Genomic DNA, 14,406 nt, shown 5'->3' on the forward strand with positions numbered 1-14,406 from the left:
GGGCGTAAGGAATGAGTGAGAGACTAGACTGAAGATAGCACGTAATTAAGTAGTGCCTAGTTGTGTGGTTACCTTTAGGTGCATGAAAAGGGTTCTTACATATAACATGCCTGCAGTGGTTTCTCGGATGCTGGTTTTTTTCTCTCTTTTTGTTTTGGTTTTGTTTTTGGTGCTACGTACTTTGCTCTGTCCTAGTGGACGTCTGAATCAGGAGGCGGGGTCATTTCATAAACCTCATTCTCCTGAGCTTAATGCTTCAGCTATCCATCTTAGATCAAAAAAGGCTCACTGGGTAAATGATTCACCTGGTTAGACCGATCTGACTTTGAGAAATGCCAAGGTAAAGTAAAGATACTTTATTTTTTAATGGTTTATTTCCTCAGAATGTGCTGAGTTTTCAATTTAAAATAATGGTACATAGTGAATAGATGGAGCACAGGGGATTTTTAGGGCAATGAAATTATTCCATATGATACTGTAGTGGTGGCTACATGTTACTATGCATTTGTCAAAACCCATAGAACGTACAGCATCAAGAGTGAGCCCTAATGTAAACTATGGACTCTGGTTGATAATAATGTGCCCATGTAGGTTCATCGATTGTACTAAATATGCCACACTGACAAGGGACGCTGAGGGTAGGGGAGTACATATGTGTGGGTGGGGAGGGCTGTGTACAAACTCTATATTTTCTGCTCAGTTCTGTTGTGAACCTGAAACTGTTTTAAAAAAAAAAACAGTCTGTTAAAAACAAACAAACAAACAAACAAAAATAATATACATATATATTTGTTCTAATCAATCATTTTAAAAGTAAAAGTAGAAAAAAAAACAGGAACACATTCAAAGTTAGTATCTTCCTTAAAACCATGATAAAAGATGAAAGGAATGCCTTCTGTTCTTTACTTCATTATTTGGGACATATCATTGGGTTACTGGGAACTGTAAGGTCCTGGTCATCACTGGGTTACTGTGAACTGTAAGGTCGTGGTCAGTAGATTACATCAAAGCACAATACAGTTGACCCTTGATCAACAGATTTGAACTTTGTGAGTTCACTTATATGCAAATTTTTTTCAATAAATACATATTACAGTACTACACAATCCACAGTTGGAATCTGTGGTTATGGAACTGGGGATCTGGAAGGCTGGCTGTAAAGTTACCCACAGATTTTTGACTGGCTGAGTGGGGGGGTTGGATCAGACTGGTGCCCATAAACTCCCATGTTGTTAAAGGGCCAACTCTAGGAGCATAAGAAAAATTGGAAGCATAGAAAGGATGTCTTCTCAATTTTTAATCATTTTCTTATGACAGGAATTGGCAAATTGCAATTTGGACACTGTTTTTATAAGGTTTTATTGGAAGACAACCACATCCATTTGTTTGCTTGCTGTCTGCGGCTGTTTTCACAGTGCAAGGGCAGAGTTAAGTGATTGTGACCAAGACCGTGTGGCCTGCAGAGTCCATAGGGAGAGTCTGCCAACCCCCCATCTTAGAACAATAAAGAGTATTGGGCATTATCTCTTTAGAAGTTCATTTTCATAGATTCATAGAACTGGGAGGGACCTTAGAAATCAACTATTTTACTTCCCCATCCCAGCCTTTTAATGGCTGAGAAGGCAAACTTAGAAAGGCGAGGTCGCCAGCAGTATCACACTGCTTAAAGGCAGAGCTTAGAGTTCGGATCAGCGAATGCCATTGCTAAAAAGAACTCAAAGGCATAGTTTCTTCAGGGCCAAATCTCCATTACCAGCCACTAGCTGACAATGTGAAAAATAAAAATAAAGAATTCTTAGCAGAACCATTTGCTTACCCTATTTCTATTTTTAAGAAATTTCAGAAAAAACCTAACCTCATAAATTAAGATAGGCAGTAAACAGAATTACTAGAGAGCTCTCAAAATGAATAAAGTTTCGTTTACAGTTGACCTTTGAATAAGGTGGGGGTTAATCCAAGTATAATTTATAGTTGGCCCCTTTGTATCTGAGGTTCCTTGGCATCTGCAGATTTAACCAACCACGGACCATGTAGTATTGCAGTATTTACTGCTGAAAAATCTTTGCATAGAAGTGGATGCGCACAGGTCAAATCCATGTTTTTCAAGGGTCAGCTGTAGTTGAAAAAAAATTAAATGCACTTACACTAAATCAGATGGGAGGATATATATGCGCATTTTTATACTGCCCTCAACTTTGTTCATATTAAGTATCCCCTAATAAAGTCTGAATTAGCACTGCATAGTTGAGCAGAAACTGGGGACAGAAGCAAAGGAAATTAGGAACAGGAGTGCCTCCCAAAGGACATTAATAAAAGGGCAGTAAGGCTTTGGATGAACGTGTGTTTATCTGTTTTTTTCCATAACATACGTTATCAAAAGCATCAAAAATACTTAACAGATTTCACAATCAGGTTTTTTTTTTTTTTATTCCTTTTCTTTGGTTTTAGGAATGTGGGAAGCAGGTGGGCTATGGATCAAGCCAAGTACAACCTGGTTAATGAATACTTTCTGGTGGGAGTTACAGAAGAGCTTGAAGATTTTATCATGTTATTGGAGGCAGCTTTGCCTCGGTTCTTCAGGGGCGCCACAGAACTCTACCGTACAGGTACACAAAGGATGGGTTTCTTTTTAAAGTTGTCCTTTACTTTGTTTGTTGGCAACATGAAATCATATGTGTGACTTGAAGTTTCTTGAGTAAAGCACAAGAAGTAACTCTGGAAAGGCAGGCATATTGTCTGTTCCTCCTCACCATTTTCAATACAAAACAGTATTTGGCGCACAGATGGTGTCCATTAAATATTTTTTGAAGGAATAAACATGCATGAGATGATAATTCAAAGGCATTGTGGGAACAGTGGAAAGGCAGCCTGGAGAGCCAGCCGCAGAAACGTGTGGTGGTCAGTGGTGCGGCCATGCCTTCCTCCCTTCAGAGTTCCGAGGCGGGCTCACGTTAGTCACGGTCCTGTGCTGTGTCTGTCACAGGACTCCTGAGAGTGCCCCGGCAGCCTCGACCGGATTCCACGTCTGCATGTGACTGCGCTCGTCCAGCTCATTCTGATTTTTTTGTTGTTGTTCTTTGATAAGATACACTCATGGATATTGATGGTTTGGGAATGTGTGAGGGAGCCTTGGTTTTCTCCACCTGTCCCCTCACCTTTGAAGAGCGCATGTTAGAGAAATAAGGAGCAGTCGCTGATGAGGAGAGCGGCATGCTTGATCTGGTACATGGGCTAACAGATCGCTGTCGGGCCACCAAATCCGTTTGACAAATTCTGTGGATGGAAAAGTTGGTGTATGACTGAGGACCTGATGCTGTGCTGATGGTCCATTGTTGGGGGCACAACTCCTCTAAGCTAGAATAAACAGGGATATTTTCACAAAATTTTACCTGTTTTTATAATTATCATTTTAATGTAATTAAATGGGAATGTGGATAAATGGTTTTATCACTATGACTAGATATACTACTTTAATTCACCTCGTGTAATAACTACTGAACTTTGTAGTTCTGAAAGTGTGCAATCTTTATTTTGATTAAATTATAAAAGCAAAAGAAGACAAACATACAAAAACAAAAAACTTCTTTGCCTAGGGTGTGCATATGCCCTAGCTTCTAGCACATAGTTCTAGAGACTACAGGTTATGAGAAACTAGCACCAAGTTTGAAAATAGATACTTTATCATACTTTAAAAAAATAAACTAGTTAGAGCAGCAAGCCTTTGAGAATGCAGCGTTGTAAGGACAGCCTGTACGCTTTACGGAGTGGCGATTCTAATTTTTGTTATTTGACATCTCATTCTTTAGCAAGGGTAAGGATTTACATTATAAACGAACAAATCACAGTTCTAGTATGATTAGGGCACCATTTTTGCCTGAATGATATCAATACAAGACAGTTACGTTACCTCCCTTCCATGTGCCATATTAACTTAAACCAACTCTTCAAATAAAGGGGCATTGGTCTTTTGTGTGTTCTTGGGATTTATTTTCCTTGTCTTTTTTCCCTTTGTAAGTAGGAAAGAAATCCCATCTTAGGAAAACCACAGAGAAGAAGCTCCCTACCAAACAAACCATCGCGAAGCTACAGCAGTCTGACGTTTGGAAAATGGAGAACGAGTTCTACGAGTTTGCACTGGAGCAGTTCCAGTTCATCCGAGCCCATGCCGTGCGGGAAAAAGACGGAGACCTCTACATCCTCGCCCAAAACTTTTTCTATGAAAAGATTTACCCTAAATCGAACTGAATCCAAGGTATGGCAGTTAGAGTCTCCAGCTAAAACTTTGAGCCCGTCTTCACCTTAGTTCTCAGCTCCACAACTTGGACTGCTGATCGGTGTACAAGACAGTGTGTACTGAGCTGAGTTAGGATACAGTGACCTCAAGGAAGTAGATTCTGCCTGATATGTCAGTGGCCTAGGAACTTTAAGTTTCAGCCTTTTTTTTTTTTTTTTTTTTTTCCTGGTTAAATTTTGGTGGGAGTCATAACCTCCTGCCTAGACAAAACCTACACATCAGCTAACAAAAACACATAGCAGGTTTATACAAATTCAGAAAAGGTAAATACAGTTTCAGAAAAGTTCTGATACTCTGTTTTTGATAAAGCATTTTTTTTTTTCAACTAACCATGAGTGAAGATGAATCCATTTGCTATTTCCACCTTCACCTGGAGGTTTGGGTTATACACCTCTACTGAATAGTGTTATTAACTGGCAGTGCGTGCTTTGTTTTTGTTTTTGTGAATCACGTCTCATGACATTTGTTGGGATGTTTGATCATGTTTGCTGAGGATGTTTCTGCTGCAGTTGGAATTGCCCATATTTATGTAGATCGTTTTATTTTCTTAAAAAAAAAGATTATTAGTGTTAAAAATCAATTTAAACCATTACTAATACTGTAAAAAGAATCAAAGCAGTATTTCTCATTCCTGTCTCCCCCATATCTAGGATTGGGGAAACACTTCAAAGAATGTTGACATTGCCTGAAGTTTTAGCTAAGGCTTCCACACATTCATATCAAAAAAGTAAGTTTAGCATTTGTTTCTCCATGGGTTATTTATCAAGCTGTAAACTGAGGTACCGGTGACTCCATATTATAATTCCATCAGTGAGCTGTGGTATGGGTAGGGTTTTCCTACTTCTTCTGTACTTTTTCTTGTAGACTATTTTTACTAAGGTGCTTTATAATGTGTTTTAAAGCATTGCATTTACAAAAAATAAAAAAAGGAAAATGCTGTAAATATTGCATATTTTATGTATTTGGACCAAAAAGTTATAAGTAATTAGACAAAAGTGGTTTTGCACCAGTTTTATTATGTCGAGTAAGACCATCAGACCTACTGTTCTTGTATTTCTCATTTAACTTTACTGTTAAGACATCACTGAAATGAACTTCAGTAACCTTTCCATTTGGATAGACAGTACATTATTCATGATCGGAGGCGGTAGTTCAAGTGGAAAGAGTGCGGGACAAGAAGTCAGAAAACTTGGTTTCTTCTCCTGGCTCTGCCACTTACCAGCTGTGTGACCTTGGGCAAGTCACTTAACCTCTCTTTGCCTCAGTTTCCTCATCTTGAAATGAGGATGATAATACCTGCTGTACCTACCTCACAGGGGTGTTGTGAGGATTAAACGAGATGGCATGTGAAAGCACTTTGAAAACTGTAGCGCGCTCTAGAAATGTAAGGTGTTATGGAAACATCTTTAACGTATAGTTTACACCATTCATTTTTTAACAAAGAAGGAGAAAAGTCCACTTAAGCTGGTTGAAAAAAAAAAGTTAACCCTGATATAAATTTGTGTTTGATAAATAGCTTCTCGGTGTTTTATCTTCCCTGTTTCAACAACTATTGAAATATTGAAACACCTGTGAACTCTTACAGATTCATGAGCAGCTGCTTGAGTTCAGGAGGTTACCTGTTTGGGGGGGAAAAAAAAAGACTTCATTAGCTGACTCAGGACAGGGGAAAATTTGCTCTTCAAATTTGGAAGATTTTTCTGTTTTGACTTTACGTTAACCATTCAGAAATGGTAGCTATTTTATACCTCTGGTTTTTAAGGTATATTCTATTTTGCAGAGTTTAATTTCCCTGTGCATTCTTTATCTTCTTCCGCTTCTTGGAGTCACAGAGATAAAGAATTTTTAGAAACATTTTCTAAAAGAAGAATCTTTAATATGTTTCGTTTAAATACATGTTCCTGAACAAGGCCTCACCAAACGATGAAAGCATTTTAGGCAGGTTGCTTTAAAGGTTATCAATTACATGGGAGGAAAAAGGAGGGAACACTGCTAATTAAAAGACATGTATAAACAAAATTGAAGTTCAAGGACATTGACAGAAAGAATCACTTTAGCACCCCTTGCCCCCCGAAATAGGAACATATTAAGAGGACACCAACAGGCGTACTTTCCTTGTTTGGCTTTCTTTCTTTTTTTGTGTACTTAATACTCTTTTCAGATATTTATTGAAAATACATATGAGTGGTTTCCTTGCGTGGAAGTGAAGCACCAGCTCAGGACAGGGCACCCGACACTCATCTGCTGAGGAGCCCCAGGAGGCAGGTTGTGCTTGGAGCACATGCTGACCTCCTCTTGAGGAGCATCACTTCCGTTAGGTTCCTGGAGTAGCACATAGCGCACTAGGTCTGGGGTCAGTAAACTTCGTCTATAAAGGTCCAGAGAATGAAGAGTGTTTCAGACCTTGCAGGCCATCGGTCGCCTTCATGACGACTCAGCTCCGCCGTCTCAGCACAGAAGCAGTCGTAGACGGCACATAAACGAGTGAGCATGGCTGGGTCCCAATAAAACTTTATTACTAACACAGGTGACATGCCAGATAGGGACCATGGGTTGTACTTCACCAATCCCTGTAACATGATTATTTATGGAGAAATCACTTTTGAACCTGTACTCTAGAGAGGGCCTCAAAGAGTTTATATACTTCCCCAAAAGCTCCTAACATATATCCAAAGAATAGCTTTCTGATTCAGGCGGCCTCTCCCACAGATTCATAAACTTATACGACATAGATTGCTTCCAGGTGGGCATGTTTTTCTTTCCCAGTGTAGCAGTTCAGAATAGGGGCATTTACTCCGTCACCTTTTAGGGTGGGTTAGAAGCATCCTTCTGAGAGACTGGGGAAGGGCTCCATCTAACTCCGTGTGGTCCAGTGTCATCCTAGGAGTCTGACAAGCGCAGAGTCCTTATGATACCTAACTTTATAATCCAATCAATAGAACCACTGAGACAATAATGTATTTTTTTAAAGTGGCAAATGTGGTTTTCTTTTTTTAGCCTTAGCGCTTTTTCAGTCTTTTGATCATGGGAGAAAAAAAATTTTTTTTATATAATACAAAAGCAAATTAACCACTTTGAATTTTAAAAGATGATGTTACGTGTGTATGTGTATGTATCTATATGTTTATTTCCTGAAAGAGGAAAAAGTATGTTTTTGTTCAACTTGTATCAACTCCTGTTTTCTAATTGCTGTGAAATGGCAACTGTTGATAAATTATTGTGACTGTTTTAAAACGTACTGGGGAGGATATATTTTGATTTTACCCAGCTTTAATCTGTAAAGTATCACTTAAATATATCTGATAGCAACACTTAAAATATTGCATGGGGGTTACTTTTCTATCATCCATACGCATTTGTGCAACTTGGAACATATTGGGTGCTTCCGAATCCCTGATGATTGGGTTTAAATGACTGAAAATCAGAGAAAACCTTACTGACTTTTAAACTTTGCATTTTACTTTCTATTCTTAAAAATTCAGTTAATGCCTATAATTTGAAATCTACTGTTGCTCTTCCTCAATATATGTCCTATTGGAAATTCCTAAACTTGTCAGTGCCATCAGTGATTTACAAACGTATTTTGATATTGCAAATGATTTGCTCATTGTATTTGCATAGCTAGAAAGAAAATAGTTTGTAGACAATGATTCTCTTTTTCTAATAAAATGAAATAAAAATTCTAAAAGCACTAGAGAATTTAACTAAAGGCTGGTTCCCAAATGCATAGCTGGTACTTTAATTTATATTCAGATTCTACATAGAGAACATGTGTGTAAACCATCTATCCAGGTTTTCCCATTGATCATCCTCCAACACACACCTATGGTCCCAGAATCCTTTGTTATGAGAAGCACCCAGTACTGTAAACTTTTTACAAAGTCTGGCTTTAAGAGGCCCAGGTGCTTCTACTTCATGATCTGAAAATTCGCCTCTTCATAAATTAGTGCCATTTGCTTTTGAGAGGAAGCAAGGCAATTGCTGTTGAATTTTTGCATCCATTTACCCTCCGCAAAGCTGCCAGCAGATGCCAGCTAAACTGCTGTTCAGGCAGCCTTTTGAGGAGAAACGCAACTCTGCTCCAGATGCACTGCCAATTCAGCTCCTCTGGAGTGGAGCTTCCTTTCTGATTTCCTGGAGTGGGAATTGTGAAGACTGAACTGGGCGATCAGCTAGTCAGATTTATCCTGTAACTTAAGTTCGCGCAGCTTTGTGACCTTTGCAGTACTATTTATAGAAGGATCCTGATGGGCATCTCTTTAAAACACATGGCAGGTGACCCTGTGAGGAAGACAGACTGGTCCTGTCCACTTGATTTTTTCAGACAGCTTCTGTAGCTTTCCTTTGGGAGTCAGGTGTGTGGGCATCTCTGAAGCAGTGTCGAATGTAATTTTGACAAACGTGGATTGTATATTTTGACTTTGGTTTTATGAATACACAGACAGCTAAACAGTGCCTTTTTAGCCCTCACAATCCATGTTGGAAGATACTGGCTCCTTCCTCTGTCTGCTTTCTCTCTCTCTTCTCTCCCTACCCCTGTTCAGTTGATTCATTTATGCAATACTGTTTCCAACTTGAAACCATTTTGTCACATCTGTTGGAGAGATAATCACTCCTTTTCCTTACCATTCTGCCAGCTTTCTGTTGTCGAAGTGTTTCAGTTGACTACCTGATGCAAAAGCTATAAAATAAACACTCAGTGGGAAGGGGAAAAATGGTTTGGTGTCCTGTTTTCGTATCTTCTTCCATAGCCTTGACACTGACGGACCTCAGTGTTCAGCGTCATCACCTTAACCCTCAGGCATCACTGTCACCGAAAGGGGTGCGCGTCCCCCCTGGTCTGTCGCGGTTTTCTGGCCGATTTGTGACATGCACACTGACAGGCCTCTGCTGCTTTTTGCTTTGGACTTCATCATGGGAACTGAAATTTCAGAGAGAAAGTTTCCAAAGTAGACTTCGGATGGATATACTTAATTAGAAAAAAAGAGGAAATAAGGAAAGAGCTATCAACTTAGAATCAAAAGGGAATTTGAAAGAAAAAAAGTTAATGTGATTAACATTATTGCACAGTTGAGACACGTCTGTAATATTTCTTTGAGAGATACACATTTCTGACCCTTAAAGGAGAAACTCTCAACTGCACAGATTCCCAGCTCTCAGCCACTGGCTCATTGTTCCCAGCAAGTATTAGATGATACTGGGTTAAAATAAAATGCCAGTTCAGTGACACATTTTCTCAACAGGGAATTTGGTCTGTATCCACAGAGGCAGAACAGAGCACGGATTTGAGAGTCAAATGGACCCGCGTTTAGCAATGTGACTAGTCAGCAGGGAGAACAATATTGGTGTAAAGGTTGGACAAGACAGATACCAAGTACTGGCCCAGGACAGACTAATAACTGGTAGCTTTTCTGTGCTGCGTGAGAGTTTTGTCAGGAAGCCGGCCTGCCCTTCGGGCTCTGGGGAAGACCAGCTGTGTCACTTTAGAGAAGGTATTTTTATAAATATTTTTGAATACCACTGAGTTTTACTTTTTACTGACCACCTATGAATGTCTTTTACTTTTTATTTGCCTATAGCATAAATATTCTTGGTTCTGATCCCTACTGTTGTTTCTACCTACAAATTTTCTATGAGAAAGGAGACAGGGGGGCTGCTGATGATTCTAAAGGAGACTGGGACTTACTCGTTCCAGAAGGGTCCGTGTTCACATATTACTATGTTTGAACAGTGCAGACTGCGAGGTTGTACGTGTGTAAAACTGAGGAGGCCTGGAGTATGATCTGCAGTCTTTCAACAGCAAGAAAACTGTCCATACTCTAAGCAAAGAGGACATTTGCCTTAGTTACAAGTTAACTGGTCATGTTAGAATCCCAGGCTTTTAAGATATCTGGAAAGTAAACTCAGTATGTAACAGTCATTGCCTTAAGCATATTTTCACTGCACTCCCAGCATCACCAGCTCTTTTTTTTTTTTTTAAGCAGCAGTTGAACTTCCTGGACTTTCTTCCAGGGGTAACAGGTGCAAAAATGCAAATTCCAGATCTCCGTCCACTTGTCTTCTTTCTCGGAAGGCATCAGCTCACCCGTTCTGTTTCCTCGCCTCCATCACGCCCTGGCTCACCTGTGTCAGCCTGGCACCTTGCAACCAAACAAAAACATAAGAGCAGCGTCAACAACAAAACTGACATCACAGTGCGAGTTTCCCCCACTGTGTATTTCAGGAATAAGCAGATGAACAAACAAGGGGAAACTACACAGTCTCTGTTCTCTTTGTGATTTGCTCTGTTCTAGTAACATTAGACTAAAATACACTTTAAAAATATTTCAAGGCCCGATTTAAGGTATAATGGACTTCTAGGTACTCTATTTAATTCTTAAGACCCGTGAGGGGAAACAACAGGAAATATGTAAAAGGATTTTTTTTTCCTTCCACTTGTTTTATTCTGTGAGGGAGAATACTTAGTCCCTTGAACAGATTATTTTTGGACTGAAAACAGGGACAGTGGGAAACCATGAAAAGATAACCCCTAAGAGCTGGCTAGCCGGTACTCCTTTCTTCCCACCTTTTGGTCCTGTGTTTATTCAAAACCAGATGACCGGCTTGGTAAGACCACCATATCCTTTTTTTGTGAGACTCGATAGCTTTGCTTCCCTTTTCCTTGAAAACGGAGCTCTCATCTGATTTCATGTGATTTCTAAGGTTGAGTACTTGCCTCCTTCTCTCCCTCCCCACCCCCCACCAGTCCTTCACCATATACATACTGCTTCTGGAGATGCTCATGAGGCTGGACAACTGGAGGGCACTTTTGAAGGATGCATTCTCATGGTACAGATCTCTGAGGGGCTGGGGAAAGGGCAGTTTGCACGGATGTGAGGACATGGGCCCTCCAGCACCAGCACTGAGCAGCTGTCTGGTCGTGAACAAACTAATGTCCCCACCTCTTAATTTCCTCACCTGTAAAATGGGAATAACACTAATAGCTAGACTGAGTTTGAGGATTAAGTGAGATAATATATGTATAAACTTCCTTAGCACTTACTTGGCCCCTGCTATGTAGTAAACACTACGGAAGTACCAACATTACCATCTATGATAAATAAGAAAGTAAAAGATGAGAGACCACCTACTTGGACATGCTGTGTTGAAGCGTGTATCCACCCAGTCACTCATTAACATGTGCCGGGCAGGAGGGAGATAAACGATGAGCAAAAGAGACATGGCCTCTGTTTGTTGAGGAGAGAGGAGGTAAAGAAGAAACACAAAGCAAAAAATCATGCAAGAATCTCTTCCTTCCCGACAAACCACCTCTTTTGTTGTTGATGTTGTTATTAAGGATTCATAACCCACTGCCCTGGACCTTTTAATACGCTTAACAGCTTCCTCTCTTAGTTTCACCCTTGAGCTAGCAGAAGCGCCAACCTCACCCAGGTAATCAAGTTCTAGACACCTAGTCCCTGTTATTTTGCGCTAACGAGTAAACTCGATCTTTATCTATATGACAGGCTTAATTGCACGACAGGTGAATGGTCCTCCCACTAATCTAGACACTGAATTGGGTTCATAAGTTAAAAGAATAAGGTTTTACCGCCAGAGCCATTGATGACATTCAGATGTAATTTTTAATTCCAGTGCATTTTAATTCCAAAGTCATTGAAACAATAAGTAACACGAACAAAGCAATGCACCTAGTCCCAATCTACAAAGGGGCTGTATTCTCAGAATTCAGTATAAACTGGCTGTTTGAAATCCATGTAGAACCAATATTATGTATGTGGGCCTAACCACATGTTCATCTAAACACTCGTGGCTTTATCCCTTCATCAGAGCAGAGCAACCTGAGGGCCATGTCATTCCAGGAGCTCACCATCTTTTTCTGCTGTTTTCCCCCAGTGATGGCTGTTTTCCAGATGAAAGTTTATGAAACAGACTAGTGTCTGCCCAAGAACCTAGGATCACAAAGACAGGACTCACTGTCTTGCTTTCAAATATTTGATTCCCCTGTCTCTTTTTGCTCATTAAGATTTTACCTGGGTTAGGCGAGAAAAGAACCTCCCGCAAAATTCCCTACTGCCCCGTGGTTTGATGACAGAGGCATCTTGTGAAACCAGCCAACTTCAGCCCCTACCTTATCTCTGTGACTTCCCCAAAGCTGACGCTCCAAAGCTGAAGTCATGCCTGGAAACGCTTCCCATCCTTAGCCCTGAGAGACCTCACAGGGAAATACTGGGATTGCTTTTCATCGTAGGGTTTCAAAGGTTTGGGCAACTAGATTACCAGATTTGTCAGCCTCTCAGTGATGCTGGATAAGAAACAGGATGAGCCCTAAGTTCAGTAAAACACCTCCTGCTCAGGTTTTGTTGCTCAGTACTACCCCCCACCCTCCATCCCCAGTGAACAGGCGACATGATGCCAAGTATTTTGAATTGTAAGAATGTTAAGAAATTCCTCTCCCTAAGCAGTCCACTGAGAGGCTGGAACCAGAGTTGAGTTCTTTCTTTCCCTCTCTGTCTCCTTCTCCTTCTTCCTTCTTTCCAATTTAAATCTTTCAGTCTCTTAGGAGAAAACTTAACATCAAAGATACTCTGACACTTAAACACCTAATTTATGATTTTTTAAAAGATGGTGCCTTCTTAAAGTACCAAATTAAAGCCTTCGTCTGCATCTAATCGAGTATTGGAATTCGGCAAAGGGTAGATCTACAGTCCCCAAGTGATCTTGTGTCTGAACTTCGGTTTCCTTTCACAAATAGGAACCAGTTTGACCTAAATCAGGGAATTTCACATCGCATCCCTAGAGATGTCATTTGTGGCAGCAACATTTAGTTTATATCTGTTTTTACTGATTCTGGGTGTTTCCTTAATAACACAGCCAGGTTGAGATATAGAAGAAAAAAAAAACAATGTAGAGAGTCATGCATGAAAAACTGATGTTTTTAAGCATCGCTCAAAACTGACTGGCTGAGGTATACCTTTTCTGGGTAACAGGTCACCAGTAATTCCATCTGCAGTGGGCAGAACCTTTCTGAAAATGACGGAGTGGAAATAAGTGACATTTTATTCAACCAAGAGTAACCAGAGACTTATTTTTTTCCTTGAGGAGTAATTTACATTCTCCAGAGGCTTGGTAATTAGGTCTCCTGGCATAGCACGGTTATCTGATCAGACCGCCCTGCCCATAAACAGTGAAAATGCGGGATGCTGACGCATTCGTATGTTGCTAAAGGAGGTGATGGACTTGAAACTCCCTTCTTGCTCTTTCTCTCTTTGTTTCTCTCTCTGCCTCTTACATGGGGGCTGTTCAAATAAAACTTTAGACAAGAACAACGTTTAAAAAAGTGGGTCAGTTACATGCTAATGGCTCCCCACTTGATCATTTAAACTCTGGTCCAAATCCAGATGGGATCAGATGCCCCTGACTGCAGTCAGACAGTCTGCACTGCTTGATACGGATCTTCTGAGTGGACAAGATGAGATTAGATTTGTCTCTCTGGGATCCAACACTATTCATTTTGTAAGAAAGTTATACTGGAGGCCCGAGGACTGCCAAGAGCAAAGTGGAAACAGAGCCCAGTCTTTCCCTCTTATCAAGATCCACAGTTGGTTCCACATTAAGCAGTGGAGGGAGCTTGCTGGTAAAAGGATTGAATAATGAATTGGATCGGAAGCCAAGGAGGTCTCTGCCACCCACGCCTGGAATGTGAATTTCATGTGTTGTAACTTTATTACCATTTTTTGTTTAATGGATGACAGAGACCAAAACCTCTGGCATGGAGTCAGTGGCTATTTTGAGTTACTGCGTTTTTAGATTTAATTAATATTCACTGAGCCCCACTGTGTGCCAGTCCCTGCACCACAGACCTCTTCGTGCCCTGTGGACTTTAACCCTCAGAACAGTCCTCGCCTTTAACCCTTTACAGCTGTCCAGAGCGTTGCGCTTCACGAGGCTGTTTCATATGGACCTCACTACCCTCTCACTTGAAAGGTGGGCGTCCTCTTCACTTCACAATTGAGGATGCTGACACAGCTAGTCAGAGGAAGTCGGACGCACCCAGACGTCATGAGTCTCCCTCCACCAGACTCTGATGTCCTTCTTGTCTCTGCCTCTTTGCG

At 40.6% G+C, this 14,406-nt stretch overlaps 1 protein-coding gene across 2 annotated transcripts in view; it reads left to right on the forward strand.

The window, feature by feature from the left end:
• HS2ST1 (heparan sulfate 2-O-sulfotransferase 1) overlaps positions 1-9,012 on the forward strand; it is a 157,579-nt gene extending 148,567 nt beyond the window's left edge. Inside the window, exons 6-7 of one of the 2 annotated variants that reach the window (XM_032494732.1) lie at positions 2,449-2,606; positions 4,016-9,012. In XM_032494732.1, the coding sequence (XP_032350623.1) occupies positions 2,449-2,606; positions 4,016-4,245 (388 nt within the window). In that variant the 3' untranslated portion in view covers positions 4,246-9,012. The remainder of the gene's footprint in view (positions 1-2,448; positions 2,607-4,015) is intronic. The other variant, XM_006188905.3, reaches the window with a different exon arrangement.
• Positions 9,013-14,406: the final 5,394 nt, after the last annotated feature.

The sequence above is a fragment of the Camelus ferus genome, chromosome 13 (assembly GCF_009834535.1).
Source record: "Camelus ferus isolate YT-003-E chromosome 13, BCGSAC_Cfer_1.0, whole genome shotgun sequence".
NCBI classification, from domain to species: Eukaryota; Metazoa; Chordata; class Mammalia; order Artiodactyla; family Camelidae; genus Camelus; species Camelus ferus.